Consider the following 17,530-nt stretch of genomic DNA (forward strand, 5'->3'; position numbering starts at 1 on the left):
AATACCCCCATACTGTTACTGAATAATACCCCCATACTGTTACTGAATAATACTGTTACTGAATAATACCACCACACCATAACCACATAGTGACTGAATAATACCCCCATACTGTTACTGAATAATACCTCCACACCATAACCACATAGTGACTGAATAATACCCCCATACTGTTACTGAATAATACCATCACACCATAACCACATAGTGACTGAACAATAGCACCATACTGTTACTGAATAATACCTCCACACCATAACCACATAGTGACTGAACAATACCCCCATACTGTTACTGAATAATACCGTCACACCATAACCACATAGTGGCTAAATAATACCCCCATACTGTTACTGAATAATACCCCCATACTGTTACTGAATAATACTGTTACTGAATAATACCACCACACCATAACCACATAGTGACTGAATAATACCCCCATACTGTTACTGAATAATACCTCCACACCATAACCACATAGTGACTGAATAATACCACCATACTGTTACTGAATAATACCCCACACCATAACCACATAGTGACTGAATAATACCCCCATACTGTTACTGAATAATACTGTCACACCATAACCACATAGTGACTGAATAATACACCATACTGTTACTGAATAATACCGTCACACCATAACCACATAGTGACTGAATAATACCCCCATACTGTTACTGAATAATACCCCCATACTGTTACTGAATAATACTGTTACTGAATAATACCACCACACCATAACCACATAGTGACTGAATAATACCCCCATACTGTTACTGAATAATACCTCCACACCATAACCACATAGTGACTGAATAATACCCCCATACTGTTACTGAATAATACCATCACACCATAACCACATAGTGACTGAACAATAGCACCATACTGTTACTGAATAATACCTCCACACCATAACCACATAGTGACTGAACAATACCCCCATACTGTTACTGAATAATACCGTCACACCATAACCACATAGTGGCTAAATAATACCCCCATACTGTTACTGAATAATACCACCATACTGTTACTGAATAATACCCCACACCATAACCACATAGTGACTGAATAATACCCCCATACTGTTACTGAATAATACTGTCACACCATAACCACATAGTGACTGAATAATACACCATACTGTTACTGAATAATACCGTCACACCATAACCACATAGTGACTGAATAATACCCCCATACGGTTACTGAATAATACCGTCACACCATAACCACATAGTGACTGAATAATACCCCCATACTGTTACTGAATAATACCTCCACACCATAACCACATAGTGACTGAATAATACCCCCATACTGTTACTGAATAATACTGCCACACCATAACCACATAGTGACTGAATAATACACCATACTGTTACTGAATAATACCGCCACACCATAACCACATAGTGACTGACTAATACCCCCATACTGTTACTGAATAATACCGTCACACCATAACCACATAGTGACTGAATAATACCCCCATACTGTTACTGAATAATACTGCCACACCATAACCACATAGTGACTGAATAATACACCATACTGTTACTGAATAATACCGCCACACCATAACCACATAGTGACTGACTAATACCCCCATACTGTTACTGAATAATACCGTCACACCATAACCACATAGTGACTGAATAATACCCCCATACTGTTACTGAATAATACCGCCACACCATAACCACATAGTGACTGAATAATACCCCCATACTGTTACTGAATAATACCGTCACACCATAACCACATAGTGACTGAATAATACCCCCATACTGTTACTGAATAAAAAAACACTATATAAAAACCGTAGAGATGTGGGCAGCACAGCAGAACTAGGCCTTCAGGGCACTGTGGGTGCCAGCCTCAAGTAATCCCACTTGTAGAACCCCACAATAAAGGCAAAGACCAGAAAAAGAGGCAGCACTCTAAAATTGATTTCAAGAATCCAGATTTATTCTCCCATCTGTGCAAAGAGTCTGTGTGGCTCTCTCACGTCACTGACATGAGGTCAGGTGAATGGACTGGCCGCGGCCTGCATATTTTCAGATTCCGCAGAAGTCAAGCGGAATCTGAAAATATGCCGGCGGCCTACTCTTCCCTTTGCACTGCGCATGTATGTTTTGGCACATGCGCAATGCAACGTTCCTGGAGAATTTGCAGGGAAAACTTCCAATGGGATGCAGTACAAAACCAGCGCTGCGGCCCCTTCATTCTCCGGTTTGGTGGGGGTCCCTGAGGTCGGACCCTACAGATCACTTTATCGGATGGGATTAAAGCCCTTTAATCTAAGTTGTCCGTTAGAATATTCTGTTTTCCCTTCAGCCTCTGCTCTACGTTATCTCCATGAGAATCGAATCATTCACCGAGACCTAAAACCAGAGAACATTGTCTTACAGCAGGAAGAGCACAGGGTAAGCGAAGGTGCATTGTATGGATATTACAATATAGGCTGTATTCTAGTATATGTAGAGAATAGGAGATCGGCACTTTGTGACCCCCTGTCTATTCACAATCCCTGCACTTCGTTAACGTTTGTTTGGTACTTACAGCAGAGCAAGCGAGATCTCGCTGTAAATGACAGGTTACAGCGAGATTACGCTTTGCTCTGCTATAAGTCCCACAGAAACGTTAGCGAAGTGTCAGGATTGTGAATAGACATCGCGTCCTGGCTGGAAGGAATGTCTAGTCACTGTCTAAACACTTCAGTAACGTTAATGTGCCAGTATAAGACAGCACATAGTGAATAACGCAGTGTCACTATGCGCTGCCTAAATGAATGGAGAGAAGTGCATGACGCTGATTGGTCAGCATCATACACTCCTCTGTACAACGCCCAGTTAGTCTAAAGTAAAAACACGTCCACTTAGGCATTAAGAAACTCATTAGCATAAATCTAAAATCGCTAATAAAGTTGTAAAAATAGATAGTTTTTCTAAATAAAAAGCATTACTGTCACCTACATTATAGCGCCAATCTTCTTATATAGGAGACAGGGCATTTATAATGTGGTGACAGAGTCCCTTTAAAAAAAAAAAAATGTCCAAAAAAACATAGACTCCCATGAAAAAAAAAAAAGGATATACGTCACAGCCATTAAGTAAAAAAACGTATATGTTAAACATTGACTTTTTTTTACCATAGGAGTGTATGGTCGACGGGAGGCATCCATTGGCCGTCCGTCACCCATTGACTCCTATGTTAAAAAAACGTAGGTAGTTAACGTCTACGTTTTTATTATCTGGATGGGGCAAGATTGTATTGAATTGGAATTCTGACAAATTGTATAACTGAACCGAGATACAGAGAAAGTAATGGTGGACACGTGTGTAGGTCAGTGGGAGTGAAATGCTTCTTCACAAGATTACTCATTGGGCTTATCATGCAGCTGTACAAAGACCCAGAATGGCAATAGCAACCAATCACATTGCAGCTTTGATCTTTCCAGAGCAGTTAAAGAAATGAAAGCTGAGCTTCACCGTTTTGATAACTGAGGCTCCTAAACTGTTGTGGTATGGGAGTGTTTTCATTTGTTTAAAGAGGACCTGCCAGTAAATCCTGACCTGTCTGTTTTAGCAATTGTGGTATTGTATTCCCTATAAAATCATAATTCTGCCTCATCTTTTCTTAGAATTCTGCGTTGTGATGATCCTCTGTTATTCCTCCTGGAAATGTATCAATAAATTGACAACTTGGTGTTACCATTCCCCTTGTCATTCCCTTCACAGACTGACCCTGTCCAATCAGTGCTGACCGTGTTAGTAACACCCAGTTGTAAATTGTTTCACTCATTTCCAGGAGGAATAACAGAGGAATGATCAAACACCAACTTTTACAAATAAGATGCTTCATAATTGTCATTTAATGGGATATGCAAGTATTTACTAAACCAGACATGTCAGGAGAGCTCATTGGTGCTGCCCACACGTTGTGATTTTTCGCTACGATTGGATGTATGCTGTTCAGGTCCATCTAATCCAGTTATTAATTTGTAGCTTGAACGGTAATATTATTTTTCATTAATTCATTTGATACCCCTTTATGAAGTGGGCACTATGGTGGATGGTAGGAATTGTTTTCGATTGGCACAAAGTTTTACCCTTGCCCTCCAGTTTATGTGCTTTCTATAAATAAGCGTTTTTCTGAAGGGACCATATGTAAATATAAACTTGATTTTTATTTTTTTGTTTTTCCAGTTTATTCATAAGATAATTGATCTGGGTTATGCCAAGGAGTTGGATCAAGGCAGTCTCTGCACCTCATTTGTGGGTACCTTGCAGTATCTGGTGAGTAACCACTTTTGCATGCGGATAGTTCCCTAGTCCGTATGGCTGAACTATGGCACGAGGCCACCTATTTACACTCCAGAAATACCTGATACACCAAAAGGTTTACAACTGTTTCCTGGCATAAAAAAGGTGCAAATATTGGCGCAAACTATAATTGCGGTAACGTTTTTTACTTTTCTTGCCAATTTTTTTAAAGTAATGAGAAAAGGGGTAGGGGGTTTATCCGAGCGGGTTGGGCCTTCGTCAAAACAACAGATTTACTATATTTTATTCCAGAAAATGGCGTAAGTTATGGCGCAAAGCTACACCTGCTCATAGCCAGCCTAGATTTGTATTTCTGTCCAAAGGACAGCCAAAGGTGCGCCAAATTTATTAAGAAACGTGCGCCTTTTAATGAATTTGGCGCAGATGTAAATTAGTGTAAAACGGGCATTTGAAACCGTACAGTGGGTTTTGTATGATAGAGATTCAAAAAACACCAAAGATATCATCTCGGTGTCATGCTCCGCCCCCTCCGTCCCTGCGCTTCCTCCCAGAGTGTTCATTTAAATCTATTTTCCTTCTATGTTGTTCAAAAAGATAAGCAAATAAAACCCCTAAAATGCAGCTCCCAATTGTCCTCATATTATGGGTAAAGAAATCCTTCCTACCCAAATCTGGTCCGACAAGTGTGTATCATGGCCTCATTTATTGCATTCCATGGTCTTTTTTGCCTTTGCTGAAGCTGCCTGGCATTGGTTGCTAAAGTTAATTTTACCACCCTCTAGTACCCCAAGACTTTTTTTTCTATGGAAGTTTTTGCCTTGTAGTTTCCATGTAAGTTCCTCTCTTGTGTCTCAGGCCCCGGAGTTGCTGGAGCAGCAGAAGTACACCGTGACTGTAGACTACTGGAGTTTTGGCACACTGGCCTTCGAGTGTATAACAGGATTTCGGCCTTTTCTTCCTAACTGGCAGCCCGTGCAGTGGTGAGACACACTTCTGTCACAATTTGTTTTTCTAACCTTATTCGCTGTGACCACTCGCCGATAATATGTGTGTTTTTGGGGTGCAGGCACAATAAAGTACGAGAGAAGAGCAATGAGCACATCGTGGTGTATGAAGACCTCTCCGGGCCGGTGAAGTTCAACAGTGTCCTGCCAATGCCTAATCACCTCAGTGGGTAAGAATGTCTTTCCATAACCCCTCTCTCCTCCGTCAAGGCTTTGGGGGTCATTTACACACCAGCAAATGTTAAAAGAAAGCTTCACCATTGAACAACCTTCCACAGTTAAAACCTGTATAAAAATGTAACTAAGGCCTTGTTCACATTATGTTCTCTCCGCCGAGCGTATATGCTTGAATATCAATAAAAGGGATTCAAACATATTCCTCAAAGTATCCCTTGAATTTGATGGGCCAACACGTAGTCCAAAAGAAGATACTTTTTATTAAGTTTTCCCGCCTTTACGTCACCGCACACTTTCTTTGGACGACAGAATGGCGTAGTCGACTAAAATAACTTCTACTCCGCTCATATGTGCATTTCATTTTATAGGCTATGGGTATTGAATACAAATCTAACGCTTTTACCTTTTATAAATGCTAAACTTATATGTTTTTAACTCCCTTTTTGTAGAAAAGAAGAAAAAAGATGTTATAACGTATGACTTATACGTTAAACGGATTCAGAAACGGACACCTCATCATGTCGGCAGCACATCTCACAGTTTACACAAGGAGATGTGCTGCTGACTCGCAACCGTTTTATTGGCTGCATTAACAAGCATATCAGCCAATCGAGCAAGTGTCTGCTCGTTCATTGGCTGATCATAGCCCCGTTTACACAGGGTAATGGTCGTTTCCCCCAATCATTGGCCCATGTAAAAGGGCCTTTAGCTGCATTATTGCTGGAGTTTCGAGTAGTCTGAAATTCACTTCCTGCCTGATCAGAGGATTCTACTCTCTTTCCCCTTGCTTTACACTGCAGCTCTACTTGTTTAGACTGGCTGCTGTGTATAAGGCCAGACTCACCAGAAAGTTGATGCAAGGACAAAATGACTAAAGCAACTTAACCCCCAATGAGAAAAAGATTACCTGTAGGTGCCGGCAAATCCAGTTGAATATTGATTTCGGATAGATACTGTTTCTCTTGGGAAGCTAATAGTCAATGAGATATTTTGACGTCTTAAATAAGTTGGCTTACCCCAATCATTGGTGGTTTGTCCTTTTGGCTATGCCACCAATATCCGATTGTTATGGGGTCCGACTGCTAGGATGTGTCACTTGGTCTACTGTTGGCTCTGCACAGCTTTCTCTGGGAAGGCCACGTGGACTATAATGTGACGGCTTTTATCATAGGACATAATTATAAGGTGATGTACCCATCCTCTTTGGGTTTTTTTTGTAAGGTTCGGAGCCACAAAACTTTCCCTGGTGCCAATGCAAATTAGACTCCAATTGAACGTCCACTTTATATCAACGTGCCCAGCGATTTGTATTTTTTAGTTCCAGGTTCTGTGCTGATTATTTTTTTTAAATATATCTTAATATTGGAGATCCCACCCCCCCCCCCCCCCCCCCCCCCAAGCCATAGACAAAAAAGTTGAGTTTTAGAGATTGACAACCATAAAACAAAAATGTTTATATAATAGTCTCTGTAGCAACACAACATAGCTTGAGAAAAATCCACGATCCGACTTACGGGGTCACTTGTGGCCTCAATATCACATAAATGAAAAACGTAGATCGCAAAATGAAGTAGCTGTAGTTTACTTATCTCCTCCGTTAGATGACGCAAATGTGATCAGAGCCTAAAGAAGGTTTTACACTGGGCAATTATCGGGCAAACGATCGTTGATAGAACGCTCGATGGCCATAATTGCCCTGCGTAAACACGGCGGCGATCAGCAGATGAACGTGCAAACACTCGTTCGTCTGCTGATCGTATCGTTTTAAAAAAAAGTTAAATATTATCGTTGTCGGCAGCACAACTCCCTGTGTAAACAGGGTGACGTGCTGCCGACATGATGATAATGTAAGGGGATGAGCGATCGGAGTAACGACTGCTCGTCCCCATCCATAGCTCCGTGTGACAGAAGCAAATGAGCGACGATCAACGAGCTGTCTCATTGATCGGCACTCGCTGCACCGGCCAAAATCGGCCGGTGTAATAGGGCCTTAAGATATGTCTCTATGGGGTATAAATGGTAATACTGGTTTCTTTCTTATCAGGATCTTGGCTGGTAAATTAGAGCGTTGGCTACAATGCATGCTCATGTGGCACCCGAGACAAAGGGGCACAGATCCACAAAACCCAGAAGTCGGCTGCTTTCATGCACTGGACTCCATTCTTAGCCTCAAGGTAATAGAACATACTCACACCCTCATAGAGCCTTTGGTCTGGATCAGGTGCCATGTTCCAGCATGTGTGGTACACCTAAAGGGGTTTTTGCGCCTAGATTTGTATGGCATATCCTCTAGACCAGCAGTTGGACCCTTAATGGTTGATTTGGAAACATGAGGGTTTGCTGTCTCTTCTCCTTCTGAAACTTAAACTGGCTTGTGGGGGTCCCAGCAGTCAGACACCACCGATCAGATATAATAGTATATGGTGGGATAATCCCAAACCAGATTCTGCTACCACATGGCCTTTTTATCTCCCCACCATGGGGGGAATGGCAGCCCCATTACATTGACAACAGAGCCTTGTAAAAGTGACAGGATCCGTCAACATCAATGTAAACGTCTATGGGCAGTAACGTGATTTCTTTGAAATGCTATGATGATTCTCCATGCAGTTTATTTATTTCCGTACATATATATTTATTGGCAGCTGCTCTCCGTGCTGAATATGGTGTCTGGCCGCGTGCATACATACCCCGTGACAGAAGGTGAAAACCTGCAGTCTCTGAAGAGCCGCCTGCAGGAAGATACCGAGATACCAGAGGAGGATCAGGAGTTACTACAAGCTTCAGGCTTGGCCTTAAATCCCCTCCAACCTCTCATACAATATGTGTCAGACAACATGGTGAGAACATGCATTCACTTCCTCTAATATTCCAGGAGGGGGCATCGATCAAATGCTGTGGCTACATAGTGACGATACATCCATAGTGATGTAACATAGAGACCCAGTGTATTTTTTACGGGTTTATGGCCTTTAGGAGAAATGTCTACAGATCTTATGCAGAGCTATGTGTCTCCGTGGTAACAGACAACAATCAAACTGTGTGTAGTCTGATCCTGCAGTCATACTCCTCTCTATCTGTTCCCTTCTTGCTAACCTTCCAAACGTGTAGTAAGAATTAGGGTACAGATAGAGGGGTGTGTGACTGCAGGATCAGACTACGCAGAGTTTTTGGTGTCTAACCATGGAGACACTTTTTTTTAATGAAAACTGATTGGAAAGTGTTTGTTTTTTTTAGATGCACTGCAACAATAAAACAAATGGTGGTAAAGGTGTACTTAATCTATAAAGTAACCCGAAGGGAAAAACCTGAAAGTGCAGATTTACCCAGGAAGGCACCCAACCCGCCCCTAAAGTTATAATTGCCTAGTGCCTGTTGTTCCAGAGATTCATGAGGGTCTTCAGCGGGACTGCGGCTGCCTGTGCAGGTCCCGAGCAGCGGTAATCATGAGCTGTCTGGGAATCTATACAGCAAATAACTCACTGCTCATACCTGCACATAGTTGGCCATGTTTGTCAAAAACGTTCTAACATAAAAATGTACCTGTTGGCCATAGAAACCAATCATAGAGCAGTTTTCAGTTTTCCAAACCAGTTTAACAAATAAAAGCTGAGCGCTGATTGGCCAATTTTTCTGCTACACAGTTTTGATAAATGCACTAACCAGAAGCTGGTGAGAGCCAACCGTGGTTCGGATTTCATCCAGATGTTACTGCAGATCAGTTATAGGAATCCCAGCTCATGTTTACATCAGTAAATTTTACATTTATGACTTTTTTATTTTTATCTCAGATCAACGATGGCCGTCAAGTAGAGAGCGATCTTATATTTCTCTTTGATAATCGTAAAACGGTGTATGAACCTCAGATTTTGCTTCGTCCCCATCCTGAAGGTGTTGCATATGTTTGTAAGTATTCTTTTACAGACCAGTCAAATCCTTCACAGGAAGCAATGGCATGAACACCGTTTGGCCTCATGCAGAGGATTTATAATGTCTCCCTGTTGTATGGAGTCCTATTATTGTACCTATAGGGGTGCATGGGCTCCGATTTTCTACGGAGGTTTTTCCTGTCGGAATCTGTATAAATCCAAGAGCAGAACAATCATGGTATGCCACATCATATGCTGTATTACAGAGAATTGCTCCTAAGCAGGAATATCTCCCACATATGGCATCCAACGGATCATCAAGCGGACGCACAGACTCGGGGTGTTGCCATACACCCTCCTGCATACAGTTCTGCCATGTGCATCAGGCCTTAGAGTTAAGAAGCAAGGCCATACTTATCGTAGAGGCAGCTGGTATGGTGCTTATCGAAAGGGGGCCTAGCTCAGCCTAGCCCGATTTCCCTTTTCTATAGGATGTGCGATCCGCATAGGACTCCCCTTTCTTCACAATTGCAGCAATGAGGGCAAAAAAGCGTTAAACCACCTAAGGACAATGCCGCTCTTCTCTCCCCCCCCCCTGTCTGGATGGAGGGGTGTAATGGCGTGCGGCCCATTTTAACTTCTGCTATGGGGCCCCCTCTGCACTATTATTCCACAGGGAAAAACTTTTTATATATATATATCCTTGAGTCTGGTGCAACTTTGTAAATACATTTTTATTAAAAATTAATTAAACTTTTTGAGACACAGCTGCTTTGTATCCTGTATACAGAGCAGCTGTATCTAGCACTGAAACCTGTATATGTCAGGTCAGCGGGACTGACCGGTTCAGTGATCGCGGGTCCTGGGTGTCTCGGTCACGCAAAATCAAGCTGTTACCGATCATATCTAAGTTCATAACTTAGATGTGATCGATAACAGGTGGATCCTCCGTGTCAGACACACAGGACCCGCGATCACTGGACCGGTCAGTCCCGCTGACCTGACATATACAGGTTTCAGTGCTAGATACAGCTGCTCTGTATACAGGATACAAAGCAGCTGTGTCTCAAAAAGTAAAAATCATTTTTAAGTATTCTAAGTATTTAGAAAGTTACACCAAACACAATGATAGACATTTTTATTAAAAAAACAACAAACAAAAAACAAAACTATTTTAACCCCTTCAGGACACAGCCTGTTTTGGCCTTGTGGACGCAGGCGATTTTTTCAAATCTGACGTGTCACTTTATGTGGTAATAACTCCGGATTGCTTTTACCTATCCAAGCGATTCTGAGATTGTTTTCTCGTGACATATTGTAGTTTACGTCTGTAAAAAAATTTGGTCGATAAATTCAATATTTATTTGTGAAAAACACCAAAATGTAAAGAAAATTTGCAAAAAATTGCATTTTTCTAAATTTGAATGTATCTGCTTGCAAAACAGATAGTAATACCACTCACAATAGTTACTAGTTAACATTCCCCATATGTCTACTTTATGTTTGCATCGTTTTTTGAACATTCTTTTATTTTTCTAGGACGTTACAAGGCTTAGAACTTTAGCAGCAATTTCTCACATTTTCAAGAAATTTCCAAAACCTATTTTTTCAGGGACGTGTTCAGTTCTGAAGTGGTTTTGAGGGCCTTATATATTAGAAACTCCCCATAAAACACCCCATTTTAAAAACTTCACCCCTCAAAGTATTCAAAACAGCATTCAGGAAGTTTATTAACCCTTTAGACATTTCACAGGAACTAAAGCAACGTAGAGGTGACATTTACAAATGTAATTTTTTTTGCAGAAATTCATTTGTAATAGAAAAAATTCTGTATCACAGAAGGTTTTACCAGAGAAATGCAACTCAATACTTATTGCCCAGATTCTTTAGTATTTAGAAATATCCCACATGTGGCCCTAGTGTCCTACTGGACTGAAACACCGGCCTCAGAAGCAAAGGAGCACCTAGTGGATTTTGAGGCCTCCTTTTTATTACAATATATTTTAGGCTCCATGTCTGGTTTGAAGAGGTCTTGTGGTGCTTAAACAGTGGAAACCCCCAAAAAGTGACCCCATTTTGGAAACTAGACCCCTCAAGGAATTTATCTAGTTGTATAGTGAGCATTTTAACCCCACAGGTTTTTTGCTGAATTTATTGGCGTTAGTCTGTGAAAATGAAAATCTACATTTCTTCTGAAGAAACATAGACATTTTTTAATTTTTGCAAGGAATAAAGGTGAAAAAGCACCCCAACATTTGTAAAGAAATTTATCCTGATTACGGCAATACCCCATATGTGGTCATAAACTTATATTTGAACACATTACAGCCCTCAGAAGGGAAGGAGCGCCATTTGGGTTTTGGAGCTCAAATTTTGCTATAATGGTTTTCGGTGCCATGTCCCATTTGCAACGCCCTCAAGGGAAAAAAACAGCAGAAACCCCCCAAAAGTGACCCCATTCACTATCAGAATCCAAGAGAGCAAATGCCTCTTAAGTGGTATATAACTTGCGTGCCATTTTTTACGTATTTTTTTTAAAAAAGTAACAAAGAAAAAGTCCACTAATCCATTGATCAATAAATTTATGAACAACCCTAAGGCCCTGTTCACACAGTTTTTTTTACAAGTTTTTCGGCGCGGAAACCGCTCCACAAAACTCGTCAAAAACCGCCCGAAAATGTCTCCCATTGATTTCAATGGGAGTTGGATGAGCTTTTTTACCGTGAGCAAAAAAAACGCATTGCGGTAAAAAGAAGCGACATGACCTATCTTGAGGCGGTTTCCGCCTCCAAAACCCCATTTCAATCAGTCAGAAGGGTAAAAAAAACACCTCGACGAGTGTTTTGACGAGTTTTTGGCAAACCACTGTGCAAAAAACGTCCGGAGCAGTTTTTACAAGAGGAATTTTCCTCCTGCAAAAAATTCTTTGTGAACACAGCCTAACAATGAATTAATGTATTTAGAATTTACAGACGTGTAAAATATATGAAGAGATTTATAGAAGTATATGTGTGTATACGTATATATTACATGTACGTATATATCTATATGATGTTATAGATATATAACATCCCTAATTATTAGTTTTTAGTATTAACAAATTTCAAATATATGTCTATATATTACGTGTGTGTCTGTGTGTATATATACATATATATATATATATATATATACACATACACACACAGTATATAAATATATATCTATATAATTTTATAGATGTAAATATATAGAGAGACAGATATATATCTGTCTCTATATATATATATATATATATATATATATATATATATATAAAATTATATAGATATATATTTATATACTGTGTGTGTGTGTGTGTGTGTATATATATATATATATATATATATATATATATATATATATATTATATACACACATTATAAGCCCTAATTGATTATTAATTAACTAATTAATTGTCCTAGTCTGAGTACTATCTACCTAAACTATAGCTAGCTGCCTACACTAAACTATCTATGTGGAGGTGTTATTTGTGTGTGTTTTTCACAGTCGGTGTGTCTTTATATGAGACACACAGCAGCTGCTCGGCACAGCTTCTTCTCCCCCACTGTCTCAGAACGATCTGACAGGGAGGGAGGAGAAACAGTGTAACAAACAGCACGAAACTTTGCTGCTGCAATAAACTTTGCTGTGAACACCATGATAGGTTTATCATGGTGATCACGTCATCAGGACCGACACCAATCCGGTCCTGATGTCTTCTCTCAGCACTTAGGCTGCTAGTAGCAGCGTGTGCTGAGAGATTCAGAGCACAGGGAGAGCGCTGTGCACTCTGTTCTGGCACCACGTGAATTAACGGGCTGCAGGAGAAAAGCCCAGCACGGCAGCCCGTTAATCTACGTCGGCTGGTCGTGAAGGGGTTAAAGGTGTGCATAGCGTTTAAAGGGATTCATTCATCTGACATTGCCACTGGAAAGTTCCAGATGGCCACAAATTGCAGAGGAAATGAAGCCATTAGATGAATGGGCGACCATGGAGTAGGAGAACCTCTTTGCATTTGATGGGGGGGGGGGGGATATGGAAATGAGTTGTCCAGTTGGGACAGTTGTGTTTAGTTGCTCATATTTATTATGATCACAATTTTATTGGGATTTTTTTTACCTTGCCATAATGATAACATTGCTGGAGGTCTGTGAGCTTAGAGTCCAGTTCTGAGTAACATGTGATATATGGGAGTCCCAGCAGATGGACCTTCACCAACCGTATCTGTAGACTATGTCGGGAAATCAATTTAGGTAGAATTTCTCTTTTGGGGATTTTTTTTGTTTTTTGTTTTTTTTTCTCGTTTTTTTTACCTACAAAATTGATGCTTGGACTTCTTTTTAAGTTTGTCTTGTTCTCTCTTTCAAGTGCAGGACCCCAAGCATCCATTGACGTATGTTCATCTCCGTAGGGTGTGGGGACAGATATGGCAGACCATCCGCACATTGAAGGAGGATTGTGCCCGGCTGCAGATGGGACAGCGTGCTACTATGTGAGTTATTGGGGCCTGTGAAACTTCTATATTCATGCACAGTAAAATTGAGGGATGGATGCTGGATTATCAGACATTCTGGATTACTGTACAGGTATAGAAACGTACATAAGAATTGTAGGGGTAGAGGAGTTTCAAGAATTTATTTTTTTTCTATTAGTAGCTGCTTATGGTGCAGAATAACAAAGTCCATACTCGCCTTTTTAAATTCCCTGCCGCTCCAGCGCCAACGGACACATGCGGTATATACTGACATCACCGCTGTGTTCACCGATTGGCTGCAGCGGTCATGTGTCTCGTCTTGTAAATTTGAACCTTAACTTGCCGTTTTGTGCTGCAAACAAGTGGCGGATTATCAGACTTTCTTCATTTCACAGGCGCTTATAAAGGTATATATAACTCTCTGTGTTTTCTTGATTCCTCTACAATCTCTATCATATGGAGTCTTGTTTTTTAGGGTAAACCTCCTGCGGTACAACACTGAACTGTCCAAAAAGAAGAACCTGATGACCTCAGAGTGTGAGCAGCTAAAGGCCAAACTGGACTTCTTCCGAAGCAGTATCCAGATAGACCTAGAAAAATACAGTGAGCAGATGGAGTTTGGAATCAGTAAGTTCTCAGGTCCGAGGGACTGTAATCCCTGTAATAATCATATAATTTTGGGGTGGTTGCACATATTTTACTATGTTATTTATGATTAAATCAACACCTCTGCATTACCTGTTATACTAATTTTGTCATTTAGAGGTCAGATTTATTAGGGCTGGGGGGCTCTGTTGCTTTTATTTTCCATGAGAAGTATCTGCAGTGGTGAAAAGCGGTACTGCAGGTGACAGAATCACTGCCACTAGGAGGCGGACACAAAGCAAAGTGTTAGCTCCTCCTACCCAGGCTCCACCCCTCTTTCTGACACTAAGCTAATCCGTTTTTAGTTTAGTGTCTGTAAGAGGCAGACGCTCCTGCTCATGCAGCAGACTTTCTTTTCTTATTTTAGGTTGAGGAACAGGCGGAGTAATGATGCTATGCAGAGTAACCTCTTTTGCTATACGCGTAACTGACATTGCTATGCAGTTTTTGCAAGCAAACTTTGACAAAGTCCTCTCAAAGAGTGGAAGAACCCCAAACAGGTTCAAGCGCTCTCTCGTGGGTCTCCTCTTTGCAGACTCCGGTCTCTTTGGTCTGACTGGACATAATTATCTCTAATGATACAGGCGGCAAGAGCACTTATTTGCCCCAGAATAAACTGCAACGCTCAGTTCCTCCCAAGAAATCTGGTTCTTGGTTCCAGTTTTTTTGGCGCCTTTCTAGCCTGACCCAAAAATAAACAACATATAGAAAGGAAACCAGTCTCTATCCACGTCCATCCTGGCACCTACGTCCTTCATGGCAACCAAAATAGGACTCTCCTCTGCATGAAGGTCAGCCTTTTGGATTAGTCTCATCTTGGACACATGGGTCTGCAAAGTGGGCCCTTCGGCCTACAAAATAAGGTTGCTTCTCTGCACCAGGCAGCTTCTTTGGTCAATCCATCCTAGCCATGCTCTGGACTACCTTCTCCACCTGGGCCTATTTGCCCTCATTCCTCAAGAGAAGGGTTTTTCCTCCAGTTTTTCACAGTCCCCAAGGAAGACGGGTCTGGTCGACCCATGCTGAATCTGAAGCGCCTCGTTTTGTCCGGGTACAATTCTTTCGCATGGAGCCATTAAGGATGGTGATTGAGTTTTTCTTCTGTGGTGGATATCTAGGATACCATATTATTTCCAGCTCACCAGTACTTTTCCCAGGTTTGTGGTCGAATCCTGCCACTGTTCGTTTGTAGGGGTTTCCTTTAGCCTGGTGACTGCTCCTCATGTTCTCACAAGGGTTCTCACCACGGTCAAGGTAATTCCTCAGTCTAGGGGGTTTTCGGTTCATACGTCCCTGGGTGACTGACCTACTGGTGAAGACCCCTCCCACTCCGAAAACATGGACAGCCTTCAACTCACCCTGGGCACTATTGCGCCTCCCTCTCTCCATCCAGACGGATAACTTTCCTGGTGATGGTGTTCACTACAGCGTCATCCTGCGGTGCTTCTTCCATGGAGGCCATCTCCTACATCCAGTGTCACACTTGCCCACTTCATCAGGCAATTCTCTCCAACTAGGATCGATCTTCATCCTTGCTGGATCGTCTTACTCTTCTTTTTTTTTTTTTATTAGTTTTATTAAAAATATTGCATACAAAGTATTACGGTAACTGGATAATACATTACAATATGAACAATGACAGTGTGTAAATAAAGAGAAATATCAGCAAGAATACACAGTGAAAGATTTAACAAGTACAGAGTATCCAGTCGCCAAATCATACAATGAAGCACAGGGATATTCCAAAACATTTCACAAATTATGTTACATCATACCTTATGAAGAGAACAAAGAATCGGAATGGAATCATAGGGAGGGGGGCATCATCAGGGACATCCATGGTAGCCAACCACTGACCCCACACCTTTTGAAATTTATCAGGGCAGCCTCTGTGATAATATACCAGTTGTTCATAAGTAATAACCATGATTTCCTTGATGCTATCGATGGCGCTGTATCTGCCATCCAATGCATGGCTATAGTTTTTCTAGCCAGAAATAAAGATTCTTTAAAAAAAATACCAGTGTGGTGCGTCCATTGCTCCTCATCTATAAGTCCCAATAAGGCTATTTTCAGGGAATGTAAGAAAGGACTTGGCAACAATGGCGTAATGACATCATATACCTTTTTCCAAAATATCGAAATTAATGAACATTCCCAAATGAGATGCCAAAAGTCTGCCTCTGGTTGCCCACATCAGCCTGCTATAGATGTTATCATTCTGCCCATACGATGCAGTCGCACAGGGGTGAGAAGTTTGGTGTATAATATATAATTGAATAAGCTTATTATTTATAGCTGGGGATACTGCCAAGTGCGAGCAGAAAATGTCAACCAGATCTTCAGGAGAAAGGTCTGGTATAGGGATGCATCGAAACTTTGATACTGTTTCGTTACTGTGCATCCCCAAACGGTTCGATACCGTTTGTTTCATGTATTTCGATACTAAGTTGTGCGGCCGCATAGCTAAGTATTGAAATACATGAATGAATGAGAGTGGGGCTGCGGCTGTGTAATACAGTCATTGCCCCGCTCCGGAGTCCTGACATGTGCGCACTGTCAGGATGATGCGATGCGGCCAGCGCTGCACTAATGATCTGCGGCACTGAAGACAGAACATGGCGGGGGTGCTGCAAAACACCCCCTTGTTCTGTCCTCAGTGCCTGCACGGCCACATCAGCTCATGCTGACCGCGCGCGCACTTGTTGTCAGGAGCGGGGCCATGGCTGTATAACAGCAGAGATCAGAGAAACCTCTCGCTATTCCCCTGAATGGATGCCCCTGGATCGCATCATGGGGAATTCCTGTGACGTGATTGAGGGACATACCATATATGGGCAGACAGCCCAGAGTCTATTGAAGGACCCCAGGGCTGTCCTACCATATTTCCTGTTAGGGCATACTTAGTACACAGGCTAATGTACTGGCATATATCTGATATATACCAGTACATTAAAGTTTAAAAATAAAGTAAAAACAAAGTAATATTAAATTTAAAAAAATACACATACACCTTTTTACAATAAACATTAAAATAAG

The 17,530-nt window shown here is 41.4% G+C and overlaps 2 protein-coding genes across 2 annotated transcripts in view; one reads left to right on the forward strand and one right to left on the reverse strand.

Moving 5' to 3' along the window:
• PLAT (plasminogen activator, tissue type) overlaps positions 1 to 17,530 on the reverse strand; it is a 336,360-nt gene that overhangs the window by 157,430 nt on the left and 161,400 nt on the right. The gene's annotated exons all lie outside the window — the stretch shown is intronic.
• IKBKB (inhibitor of nuclear factor kappa B kinase subunit beta) overlaps positions 1 to 17,530 on the forward strand; it is a 37,836-nt gene that overhangs the window by 8,007 nt on the left and 12,299 nt on the right. The window contains exons 6-14 of the mRNA XM_075858914.1: positions 2,353 to 2,441; positions 4,224 to 4,313; positions 5,157 to 5,281; positions 5,368 to 5,475; positions 7,527 to 7,656; positions 8,128 to 8,322; positions 9,274 to 9,388; positions 13,741 to 13,864; positions 14,322 to 14,473. Of these exons, the coding sequence (XP_075715029.1) occupies positions 2,353 to 2,441; positions 4,224 to 4,313; positions 5,157 to 5,281; positions 5,368 to 5,475; positions 7,527 to 7,656; positions 8,128 to 8,322; positions 9,274 to 9,388; positions 13,741 to 13,864; positions 14,322 to 14,473 (1,128 nt within the window). The remainder of the gene's footprint in view (positions 1 to 2,352; positions 2,442 to 4,223; positions 4,314 to 5,156; positions 5,282 to 5,367; positions 5,476 to 7,526; positions 7,657 to 8,127; positions 8,323 to 9,273; positions 9,389 to 13,740; positions 13,865 to 14,321; positions 14,474 to 17,530) is intronic.

Source organism: Rhinoderma darwinii, chromosome 3 (genome assembly GCF_050947455.1).
Source record: "Rhinoderma darwinii isolate aRhiDar2 chromosome 3, aRhiDar2.hap1, whole genome shotgun sequence".
In the NCBI taxonomy this organism is placed as follows: domain Eukaryota; kingdom Metazoa; phylum Chordata; class Amphibia; order Anura; family Rhinodermatidae; genus Rhinoderma; species Rhinoderma darwinii.